The sequence below is a fragment of the Leuciscus leuciscus genome (assembly GCF_965113295.1).
Source record: "Leuciscus leuciscus genome assembly, chromosome: 25".
NCBI classification, from domain to species: Eukaryota; Metazoa; Chordata; class Actinopteri; order Cypriniformes; family Leuciscidae; genus Leuciscus; species Leuciscus leuciscus.
In genome coordinates, this window is record NC_138724.1 from 24,152,021 (window position 1) to 24,164,988 (window position 12,968).

The 12,968-nt window shown below is 38.0% G+C and overlaps 1 protein-coding gene across 1 annotated transcript in view; it reads left to right on the forward strand.

Moving 5' to 3' along the window:
• furinb (furin (paired basic amino acid cleaving enzyme) b) overlaps positions 1-12,968 on the forward strand; it is an 84,139-nt gene that overhangs the window by 49,828 nt on the left and 21,343 nt on the right. The window contains exons 4-6 of the mRNA XM_082159887.1: positions 211-306; positions 2,795-2,923; positions 4,835-4,911. Of these exons, the coding sequence (XP_082016013.1) occupies positions 211-306; positions 2,795-2,923; positions 4,835-4,911 (302 nt within the window). The remainder of the gene's footprint in view (positions 1-210; positions 307-2,794; positions 2,924-4,834; positions 4,912-12,968) is intronic.

Sequence of the window (12,968 nt, forward strand, 5' to 3'; positions counted from 1 at the left end):
GCTAAATGAAACGCTATAAAACACAGCAGATTGAAAAGAACAGCGGGGGATAGTGTGAAATGTAGTTATTTTTAGAGTGAGGACAAGCTGTGCAGAAGGGACATATACCTTGAGTTAAAGGTGAAAATAGAGAAGAGTGATTTTTCAAGGATGTAGGTGTGTAATATTTGAAAAACTGCCTCTATTATGTGTGTGTGTGTGTATTTTCAGGTGATTTGGGCAGAGCAGCAGATTTCCAAGCGAAGATGCAAGAGAGACATTCATATTGAACCCACAGATCCAAAATTCCCTCAGCAGTGGTACCTGGTATGTTAAAAGTTACTGTATATATTTATTTGTGGTTGTACATTGAGCTTTTAAATGCAATGTATCTAAAGTGCTTCTACAGTGGAAAGGCATCCACCCTTGATTTGTGAGCTTTTACATTCGCTCTGATTCTTTCCCGCTCTAAATCCCCCATGTCTGTTTTGAAATATATAAATATTCTGTGTGCTCATAGTCTCAAGACGACATAACATCAAAATAGACCCTTTTTCTTGGTTAATAAATGTCTGCTCTTATTGTAAAAGAAAAATCAGTGCATGTTATTCTAAGGAGAAAAATGTTTGTCAGAATTTTTCATCACAATGCAGGGCTGCCAACTCTCACGCATTGAGCGTGAGACTCACGCAATTGACACTTTTCACACGCTCTCACGCCACACATCCATTTTCTCACGCACAGAAAAATTGCGGAGCAAAGAGGTACTTTTAATATTAAACTAATTATCAGCTCTTAGATTCCGTCAATTTTATTACGAAATTCAGACAAAAATACGTTTGGCGCTTGTAAATGTGACGTGACAGATCGCTGAGCGCCTCAGTTCAAGTGCACGTGAACCGATCATCTGTTACTTTTTTATTTAAAGATGCAGTACAACTTACCGAAAGTATACATAATATCAACTAATTCGTGTTTTTCAACCACGGAAAGAGGTCAATATATAATAGCAGGAGAACAATTATGTCACATAACGTTACATTTACCTCAGGAAAGCCATTTAATGACCATAGCATGTTAATTGAATAGAAAAAATAGCTAGAGAGGAGATTTTGCTGAGCACTATATCACATATTTATTATATTTTTACTTATGTCATTAAATAATTGTTGTTGTAACAAAAACTTTATTATATTTAATTTCATTTGTTATTTTTAACCTTTAATAATACCAGCAGATTGGGCCCTCTATGTTTACAGCATTAGGTGAGATTATTTTTTAAATAAAATTTAAAATAAACATGTATCCAAAGTAGTCAATATTGAATCAAAATCAGAATCAAATCACAAGAATGGAATTGAAATCTTGAAATTTTTGTCAAGCAATAATAAAAACTGTATCCTACCAGTCATTGTACAATGTAAACATTGTAACATGTTGTCACTAAACTTCATAAAATTCTATTTAGTTACCAAATGTTTTGACAATCACAATTACACTTATTATTGTGATGCAATATTTGTTTTTACATATTTTACATACCCTGCACACACACATGGACACAGGCAGTCACCAAAAGTGAAGCGAGCTAATGTATTGGCAGTCACGTTTCGCTGACAGAGAAGACACAACATCATATTAACCTTTGCAGAATCTTTTAACTCGCTTTATTACGTGATGACAGAGTCTGACTCACTTGAGTATACAAAACGTACACAAAATAATGACTGTGTGTGGGTGTATGTATGAATGCCCGCTCACATCTGTGTGTCTTCAAATGTTTGTTTGCATAACTGCTTTTAAAGCTACGTTCTGTATTCAGAGCACACGCCGTAGTCTAAAACATATTAATGCGTGAACCGAACGACCAAAGAGCATCTTAGGCCAAGGATGACAAAACAAATGCGAGAGCTGCCGTTCTCCATTAGCATACTTGTTTGTTAAAGTTTCGGCTCCTTCACAACCTTTTTTAATCCACATCTGTACGTGTTACTGTCAAACATCACCTGAAACGCTTGTGCTTTGTGCTTTTATACTAGAAAATGGAGATTGTATCATTGTTGACAAGGGAATGAATGCTTTTTAAGTTGTTTACTCTGAAGAAGCAACACAGAATGATGAGCAATTTTATTCTGTCTACTTATTTTTATGTTTTTTTTGTCGGGGAGAGAAGGTTTGCGAAGGGGGCAGTTACCTGAAGACGTGCCCATTTAAGTTCTTCATTGTGTTTTTGCACCCAATTTCCACATTTCTGTTCGTCTTTCCACATTGAAGGAAATATTCAGCTGTGCCGTTTTAACAGATGGCATTGAACATAAAGCAAAGTGTGCAGAAATGAAATAGAGCGAGAAAAGGAGATAGAACGAGAACTTCACTGGGGAAAAAGCTGTCGGCTTAAAAGGAATGAGTTTCTGCACCTTGTTGGGATTGTTCTGCTGACAGGCTGCCATCTGGGAGGGAAAAGTGTGTGACCGTGTGTGAGCAGTCATCTTTCATTTACATTAGCTCCAGCGGCTGGACCTTTCTCAATGGCAAGGGTAAAATATCAGCGTGTGTGAGTAAAGTACTGCAGTTTGGCTTTCCCCTACTGGGAGGTCTCGGTCAAATTGTGTGAGACTCAGTTAACTCCCCCTCCTCCCAGAATGGCTTGGAGGGCTCATGTTCCTCTGCGCCGTACACAGGAGCTTTGCTGAGTCCAACATTTGCCTTTGCTAGGGGGAAATAAAAGAACTGAAATATTATTTCTTGTTTTGCCCACCTCTTGTGAACTTGCATGTAAAATCTTAGTAATGGTTAAGAGTCTTTTTCCTTGCAGTACAATCCCAGTCACGGAGATCTGAATGTTAAGGAGGCCTGGGCTCAGGGCTTCACAGGAAGAGGAGTGGTCGTGACCATCCTTGACGACGGCATTGAGAAAGATCACCCCGATCTGGCGAGAAACTATGTGAGCCATCTTTTTTCACAAACTGTAAAGAAAGCTATTTGAAGAGCAGGCATAAGTATATATCTATATACTTATGTCAATATCAAAAGTTTGGGGTCAGTAATTATTTAAGGAATTAATACTTAATGAAGACATTAATTGTCACGAACTGCTCCGAGACTCGAGAGTAGAGGATCCAAATGCAGCTTTTAATAAGGAAGGTCGTACAGGCGGGGTCTAACAGGGCAGACAGAGCAATGTAGATCACACAGCAAGGGTAATCCAGATAACAGGCAGAATTCGGGGCAGGCAGCAATAATCAAAAGTCCAAGAACAGTCCAAGTCAGGCCAGGCAGATAACAATCATACAAATGAGGAAACAGTCCAAGATCAAAAACCAGATAAACAAAACACAGGATAAACGCTCAGAAATGCAGTGTGACACAAACAAGACTTCACAGGGAATGAATGAATGTACAAGGTATAAATAGGCTGAGACTAACAGGGTAATAAGATACAGGTGAATGCAATCAATGATAATGAGTCCGGGCAGTGAGTTCTGGGAAATGTAGTGTGTGAGTGATAATAGTCTTATGTGGAGTGGCTCTCAAGGGCACTCCAGCTGGTGACCGTTACATTAATACTAGTTTTGCTACTACACATTAAATTGATCAAAAGTGACATATATACAAATACATTACAATCGAAATCTGTAATTTTAAATTTTAATATTTCTCAATATTTCAGTAAATAAAACAATAAAACAATCTTAACCACAAACTACAAACTTTTTAACGATAGAGTACATTTATTTCTTTTTGTTGTGATTTTAACTTTTTTTTTTTTGAAAAAACAATGAAATTAAAAGATTCCTTTTTGAACTACAGTAGAACAAATTAAATTAATTGAAATACAATTTTAAATGCAATGAAAATATGTATTTTTGTTGTGATCAATCAATTATCAAATAGTCTGATGTCTCAAAAAAAATTTTTTTTTAAATCATGCAGAAATCTCTATTTCTTATTTTTTTAGAAGTGGTGCGATAAAATTAAGAGATGGAACTTTTTGGAGATATTTATAGCATGTTGTTGTTGGCATGTTGTGCTGTTAGACTGTCAGCACTTGTCAGGGTAAAATCTGTGAAGTTGCATCTTTAAATTCATAACATTAGAACAAATTAAATCACACTTCTTATAACACATCTTATATGAGCGACCCATAAGAAACGCATCTGATCTGTGTGTGGTGGACGTGACCCTAAATCAGCCAAATTATACAGGGCTATTTTAACAGTGATGAGTCATTCAGATGGCCCACATACTAGTCGGTTTTGAAATGTAATTTTGAACATTTGTGGTCCACTGAATTCTTAATGTTCTGATTCACAAAAACATCATTTCCTGTTAAAGCACTTTGCACAGTTGAAATGTAGTTTCAGTAATATACTCAGGATTATGAAAACTTTGCCTAATACCTAGTTTTGCATAGAAATGACATTCTTCACAAAGGCTTCATGAGGTATCTGGAGATGTTACCGAAAATTCCCGTTCAGCCTTATTGTACATTCTATCCCATAATACTCTCTGCTCAAATTGTTCTTGCCTCAGGTGTCTCAGGGCTTTGCAGCATTTCACCATAGCCATCTCTACCAATTGAATTCAAATGAGCAGGCAGTTAGCTCCTTAAGAGACACGTTGGTGCGGCGGACATGACCCTGAATTAGCCTAATTATACCTACTTGATTATTAAAAAATGTAGTTTTAATAGTAGTGTGAATATCCAAATATGTCTGCGATGCCTAAAAATGCAGTCTAGGTAGGTGTGCATCTAAAGCAATGCAAGATAAAAAAAATCCAGTGTATTCTCAGTGACAACTGAAGGTTGAGTTTTGCAGTTTGATCCTTTTGATTTATGCTGTGTTATTTTAAGGATCCCGATGCCAGTTATGATGTGAATGACAGAGATCCAGACCCTCAGCCCAGATACACACAGCTGAATGACAACAGGTAAGAATCTCTCTCTTTCTCTCCCGTCTCTTTCTTCGCCGTTCCAATCAGTGCATCCACAGCAGGGTTGCCAGATCTGTGGGCCTGCAACAAGCTCTTAGGTTGTAAATGTTTTAGAGGTTCTTTCAGGTAAGAGCCAGAATCTGTCGTTGTGCAAACATGCATACTGCTAACTGTGTTTGAAAAGCTAGCGAGCCACTTACCTAGATAGCATTTTTTGGTGCTTTTGATCTAGGTAGGCTGCTCGCTAGGTGTTGCATCTGCTTCTCTCCTCTTTGGTGCACTGATTTAAGCTGTGATGTACCACGAGTAACTGCAGCTTTCAGTGTTTTGTTAGGGATATAAAGTGGTTTGGAACCGCATCGTTCAGTGGGTTTAATGCTGTCAGCGAAGCACCTGTAGTTCAGAGACGAGCACCAACGGCTGTTAAATACTCATGAAAAATGCATTTGAGAGGAAATCTCATAACTGCACAATGTGCCGTCAGTTCCTCCATAGGGAGCTCTTCCTCAGACTTTTGCTTTGACTGTCTTTCTTTTTTTTGCATCTCTGTCTATCAAGTAGTGCCTATCAGTTGCCTGCTACAGCACCATTGAAATTAACTGACTAGTCTCTCTCTCGTCTTTCACTCTCCACGGCACTTTCCATTTTTTACATCATTATGTTTTAAGAGCATTTTGAGCACGATTTAGAGATGCACAATCTACAATTTATCTGTCTTCCGTCTTATCTTCCTCTTGCTCCATAAAACGGCTCAGATTTAATTTAGCGCACTGAAGACGTTGGGATGTTTATTCTTTCTTATTGATAGACTCATGCCCATTAAGCGCCACTTGATCAGCTGTAATGGAGGGAAGATCCATTTAACCCCCAGACCGTTTCTCCATCCCTCCATCCTGAAGCCCATCTCCCAGCAGCCCATTACTCTGCTGTCAGGGGGATTTGCTTCAAATCTCTTGCACTCTGGGTTCACTGCCAGAAATCTTTTTTTCCTGTTACTTTCTCTTGTTTTTTTCCTATTATTTTCAGAATCTCACAGCAGAAGCTTGGAGAGGAAAGACTCCAAATTCAGTATCTCCTCAGAACAGTGCAGCTTACAAAGTTGCAGAAGCAAATCTTCTTTAACAAATCTGTTAACGCTGCTATAGTTGTGACGGAGCGCCTCACTCAGCTTCTAACTCGCTGAAGTTACTGTCTTCATACCTGCTAATACCCTCGGCAGCTTCTTAAAGTGTGACAGCCGCTCTGTGGCAACAGTGGAGCTTTAACAAGCATTCATAACCCTTTTGGTGTCCAGGCGCGCACACATATCATGATCAATCAGTGGATAGAAATGGGGGAATCCATCCCCACACCTTCGCCAACCCGGTGCACAGGAAGTGCAGCACATCTCGAGCGCCTTGGCTGTCAAAATCATTATCCTGAATCTGAGTCCATGAAATGAGAAGCAAAATGCATGACTGTGTCAATAACCAGAAACATTGAGGCGGTCTCATAGAAGGCAGATTACATCAGAGGGATTTATTCATTGGCACATTATGGATTCTCATCAAAATTATATTTTGTAAAGAGCAACCGAAAAACGTGCTTCTCTTATGAAAGGCGGCTTGTTTTTTCTTTTCTTTGAATTCCCTGTAAAATCTGATCTTGAGATGAATTGGAGCCTCGGCTATTGAGAGTCATCAAGCGTTTTCACTGTGGTTAAATTGGAGATGGTGCCAGTGTTGCCAGATTAGCGTTCATGTATCTTTTGAAGACAAAAACAAATGTTTCTATATAGCCTATGTATTGACACAGGCGTAGGTTTCCAAATTGAAGAATAATTGTTGGCTTCATGGCTTTTATGCACGGACGGCTACCAGTGCTTTTAGAAGCAGAGGCTTTTCATTGTTTTGTCAGGAAGATTGAGGGGTAGAACAGCTTTTAGACCGATTATTTTTATTTATTTATTTTTTACAGAAAAAAGCTTTCAGTCTGTCACTGTATTTTTCTCTGCAGTCTCACTTTATAAAGAAACTGAACACATTTTTGGTCCTTATCAAACTTGAATGAATATTGAACACTTTATAGCTCAAGATTCTCATGATGATGTTGTTGTCCTTGATGACTGTCCTAAAATTTCTCAAAATAAATAAGAATTATGGCTGTCAGTCGATTAAGATTAATTTATTAGTCTTATTTTGATAGCCATAATTAAATTATAAACAAATAAGATATTTTAAGAGCTTAAAATAAATGTGGATTGCATCACTACTAAAATGTTTTGTTTTAGATGCTGATTAAAACAAAGATGGTTATGGAGATGGTGGTGTAGTGGGTTAAAACCACTGAACTGGTAAATTGAAGGTTGCTGGTTCGATCCCAGCAGTCACCACCAGTGTGTCCTTGAGCAAGACACTTTACTCCATGTTGCTCCAGGGGGATTGTCCCTGTAATAAGTGCACTGTAAGTCGCTTTGGATAAAAGCGTCTGCCAAATGCATAAATGTAAATGTGATTATAGACATTAGGTGCCCAACAAGGCTTAACCAATTAACTTAACCAGTCAGACTTGCTTTGTTAACCAGCTCACCATCAATGATTTGTCGATATAGGTTTATTCTGAAACTCTAACGGAGACACATTTGAGAGTCTTTTTCTCAAGAGAAAAATCTGAAAAAGCAGAAGATGGTTCTCCATCTGCTCTCCATTTCTATCTTCGAGAAACAATTGAGATCCCATATTAATACGTAACATGTTCTTTCCCACGGGACATCGCCAGGTGCTCAAAATAGTGCGCTGATCCAAAGACAGCTGCCGTTCTGTGATACGTTCTCAGAACGTGGCACCAAGAGACTATATGAATCCGTATCTACTGAGAGAGAGATGAAAGCAAACACAGAAACTTAGAGAGACAGTTTACTGTATTGAAGGGCATCGTAAGATGTTAATTTCTTTTATACGACCTTCATATTCTCTTTGTTCCTGTGTATAAATGTCTGATATCCAAAAAATGCTGCTTACATTTCTTTGAACCTTCTCCACACAGGCAGTGCAAGTGAGCTGAATGCTCTGAGTCATTTTAGCAGCATCATGCTAATGTTAGATATTCATCCAACAACTGAAGAGGGTGGAGGATGATGGCGTACGTCTTTGTTTTAGTAGCCATGATTGCATACACCTGCTTTAATCAGAATCCCCATAACCCATTTCACCAGCACTCATCATTTCCAGGATTTAAGGCTTTTACAGTAGTTCAGTGGGTCTAGCTCATTTGGATTGAACTCTCTGACAATGATGATTGGACAGTAAAGTGCTTATTCTATAAATAGCTGTGGCACAAATGGTTTGGCATAGACTGAGAGCTGTAAGGACATTAAGGGTCTCTCTACTTTTCTCTCTTTGTGCTGTAGTTCTGATAAGTGAGACGCTTGCTGTTGTGGATTAGTAGGAAAAATATGGGCGTACTTGTTCTTATACGTTTTTTTTGCCGCTTGGACCACCGATTGCAAATGTATGCATTTTGTTTTTCATTTAATTTTGGAATTTTAATTATGCATGGTTATTTCCTAAATTTTTATATTTAGAATACCTTTCTTTAATCTTTCCTTATCCTTAAGCTTTAATTACATAATGACTGATTTAATCTGTAAGTGAATATTCATTTATCACACTGCACATTATAATATTGTGATTCAGTTGTAGCATTTAAAATAATTGATTTTATTAAATTTTTATATACAGTCGTGCTCAGAATTAATCATACCCCTGGTAAATATGATCAAAAATGGCTGTAAAAAATAAATCTGCATCGTTTATCCTTTTGATCTTTCATTCAAAAAAATGGCACAAATCTAACCTTTCATTGAAGTAAAAGAATTGAAAGTGGGGGGGAAATCACATTATGAAATAAATGTTTTTCTCCAAAACATGTTGGCCACAATTATTGGTACCCTTTTATTAAATACCTTTTTGCAATCTCCTTTTGCCAAGATACCAGCTCTGAGTCTTCTCCTATAATGCCTGGTGAGTTTGGAGAACACCTGACAAGAGATCAGAGACCATTCCTCCATACAGAATCTCTCCAGATCCTTCAGATTCCCAGATCCATGTTTGTGCTTCTTCTCTTCAGTTCACTCCACTCATCAGGTCAGGGAACTGGGACGGTCATGACAGAAGCTTCATTTTGTGCTCCTTAACACATTTTTGTGTTGATTTTGATGTTTGTTTTGGATCGTTGTCCTGATGGAAGATCCAACCACGGCCCATTATAAGATTTCTAGCAGAAGGCGTCAGGTTTTGATTTTTTATCTGTTGATATTTGATAGAATCCACGATGCCATATATCTGAATAAGAAGTCCAGGACCTCCAGCAGAAAACCTCCCAAACAATATGTGGGGCTGTAGGGGTTGTTTTATTTTTTTATATTTGTTTTATAGGCTTTCTGACCCCAATACTCAACTAATCTCTGCAATTCTCCATCTGTGATTATTGAAGAGTCTTTGGCCACTCAAACTTTCATCCTCACCGTCCATTAAGACAATATAGACACACGTCCTCTTCCTGGCAGATTTGTAACATCTTTAGTTGATTATAACTTCTTAATTATTGCCCTGATGGTCAAAATGGGGATTTTCAATTCTTTAGCTATTTTCTTACAGCCACTTTCTATTTTGTGATGCTCAACAATCTTTTGCTGCACATCAGAACTATATTCTTTGGTTTTACTCATTGTGACAGATGATTAAGGGGATTTGGCCTTTGTGTTTCCTCATATTTAAACTCCTGTGAAACAAGAAGTCATAGCTAGACAACTTCATGTTCCTAGTCACCCTGGTGTGCTAAAAAAAAGGTAAATATTAATGGGAATATACTTCAGAGATATTTTATTCATAAAAAATTCTAGGGGTATGAATAATTGTGGCCAACGTGTTTTGGAGAAAAACGTTTATTTCATAATGTGATTACCCCACTTTCAATTATTTTACTTCAATGAAAGGTTAAATTAATTTTTTCTAAACTTTCTCTGAAAGATCTAAAGGATAAACGATGCAGATTTATTTTTTTACAGCCATTTTTGATAATATTTACCAGGGGTATGATTAATTCTGAGCACGACTGTATATAAAATTAAATAAAATCCATTATTTTAAATGCTGTAAGTGTGGAATTGTAAAATAACACCCTATAAACCTTCTAGTAATGCCTTAGCAACCATCCAGAACACCGCAGCATTGTGGCGCAGGCTTTTCTGGCTTGACATTTATATGAATATGTTAACTGTTTATTTGTTGTCTTAATTCTGGTGTTTAAAAGACTAATCTTTTGCAATTGGGCAGAAGTCAGCTTGGAGACTCTTTGTTTTTTGTACATCAATATCCAGGTCTCGTTGGCTTTATTGAATCAATAAACGAGACCTTAAAAGTCCTCCTCCTTCCTTTCTCTTTCTTTAATTCTAATAACGCCTGTTGATGGATGGATTGTGTGAGGTGGCTGTCAGCCAGAGGTCTAAATAACACTGGTAGGCACGAATCCTCTGCCTCTCCACTCAACCGCTCACGTGACCCAGACCTGCTAGCCTGCCTTTCCAGCGCTGTCGGGCCTCTGGAATCTCATCAGAGATGCTGGAAATCTGCCCTAGAATCCACTGCTCCGCGCCAGCCAGGCAATTGAAGCTAGAGACTAACCATGACAGGCTAGAGATGGTGCTTCTGAGTTCTGGAATGTGCTTCTGTAGTAGCGTCAAAGACTTTGCGAAGGTTTCGCCACCACTTCCGTCATCCTCTCATTTCTCATGCCATAGATTCTCTTTCTCTATTGCTTGATGATTCTCCACCTCCTTCTCTTTCTCCATATCCCTTTCTCATTCAGGACGTGTGTTTCCGAAACCCTGCCCGAGGGCTGAGATTAGATGGCTGGAAAACACACTAATCCTTTTAAGAGTGCTTCCTAATCCAGGTCTATTGAAGAGAGGAATAGAGATGCTCTACTCTACGACACATGGATGGATTCCATCAGTCTACCAAACAGCATACTGTACACAGACACATCACGAGTTTTCAAGGGCACACCTATGCCTCTGAGCAGGGGAATTGTAAATGCATGAATCAGGGAATTGAAAGGAACATCAAACAAGCCGATAGAGGGCTAAAAAACAAGGAGACGGAAAGAATTAGAGCATGTCTCCGGTCCTAGTTTCAGTGTGGTGGGATTGTTGCTGGCAGGGAAGGAAAAAGAAAAAAACTCGACTTCTATTCAAGTTAATTTACACTCTCTTCTCTGCCTCTCCCTGGTGGGCCTTAGACAGATTGCTGTGGTCTCCGCAGGGAAGGTTGAGAAGGATTGTTGGTAATTTTGCACCTTAATAGAGGTAAGACAGGGAGGGAAGTAGAAAAGAAAGTGATCCAGTCCACCATGTTGTTTTTTTCTTCTTAGAGGTAAGAAGTTGTATCCACAAACACTTCACTTTTTGCCTTTAAATGGATGGTTCACCCAGAAAAGAAAATTATACCATAATTTATTCAATCTGCAGAACACAAAAGAAGATATTTTGAAGATTTTTTAATTCCCATCGACTCTAAATGTATGGACAAAAAAACAAAAAAAAAACACAGAGGCATTAAAGAAAAAAAGTCATACAAGTTTGGAACCACATAAGGTAATGTATTTTCCTGACTATAAGTTGCAAAAGAAACAGATTCGTTGTTATGTCACATTTTATTATTACATTCACAAATTATAAAAAATACTGGCAAATACAACAAAATGTTTACAAACTATAACATTTACAAACACTATAAACACTATAACACTTATTTTAGCTCCCCTCACAACAAATCCTTTAAATTGAATGTATTCAGAATAGAACAGAAATGAAAAATAAAGTATAATACAAAGATTATATAGACATTATATAAATCATAGTGGCTAACAACATTTATTACAAATGCCAAGCATAAACAAAAATTATTTCAAGTGATACTGAAACTACCAGTGTGAGGGAAATGCGCTATACAAATAAACCTCTCATTAAGCACAAATCCAAATGTGTGCACTGTGTCGGTGTTACTTTGACGTTGATGTGTAGCCAATTAATTAACATTTTGCCACCTCCTTTTTACAGTTTTTTGATTGGACCATCATTTATGTAAAGGGTGACAAGGACACTTGCATCACATGTTGGCATTCTTTTCCACAACTACACATCATCAAGTTGTTTTCAGCTCGTCAGCTTTATTGTGACGCGTGGCACTTTAAAAATACTGAGACCATAGTTATCTGAATCAGTGTTTTCGCACCTCGCTGAGCTGTGAAAGGTAAATTAGCTGAACAGCATCTCTGTGGAAAAAGCTTTCTCTGTGGTAGGGAGCTCTAATCATCTGGAATGAGGTTTCGGATTTATAAAGCCGTAGATTTGATCTGGCCACAAGGTGCCAAATAAAGTCTGATTGTGAAACATTAGATGCACTTGGCTATGAAACAAAGCCCATGTTAGAGTCACTATCAAGGATCGTTGTGAATGAATGAATGCTGGGCCTCCAGGTTTACATTCACCACGTCTTTTAAAGAACAAACATTAACTTTTTACGAATTGACAGGCACAGGCTGTGCTGTCCACACTCAGGATTAAATTATAGTTTGATTGCTTTTATGCCTGAATGGCTGCCAGCCAAGTGACCTTGATGTGTTTCCTGACTTTAGAAGGAAAGACCTTTTCATTTTTTGTCAGGAAGGACTGTTTGTGATTTAAAAGGTTGTGTTATGGTCCTATGACTTCTTTTGAAAGTCACTGTGTAAAAAGAACTGCCCTTATCCTTGGCTGTGCCATGACTCCATAATGATACCCATTAAACCCTTGAGTTCAGGACAAGGCCACTGATCTGTCTTTCTGACTGCATGTGGGTGTCTTTGAAAGTTGTGAATGGGAATATGCAAATCGAAGCAATATTACAGCATCAGACCTCTTGCAAGGTGCATCTCAACGAATTGTTTGATCATTACACATCCTTATAAGATTATATGGCCACTCACCTTTGAATCACTATCAGTCAATCTCAAGGAATTCCTGTACAATTTTT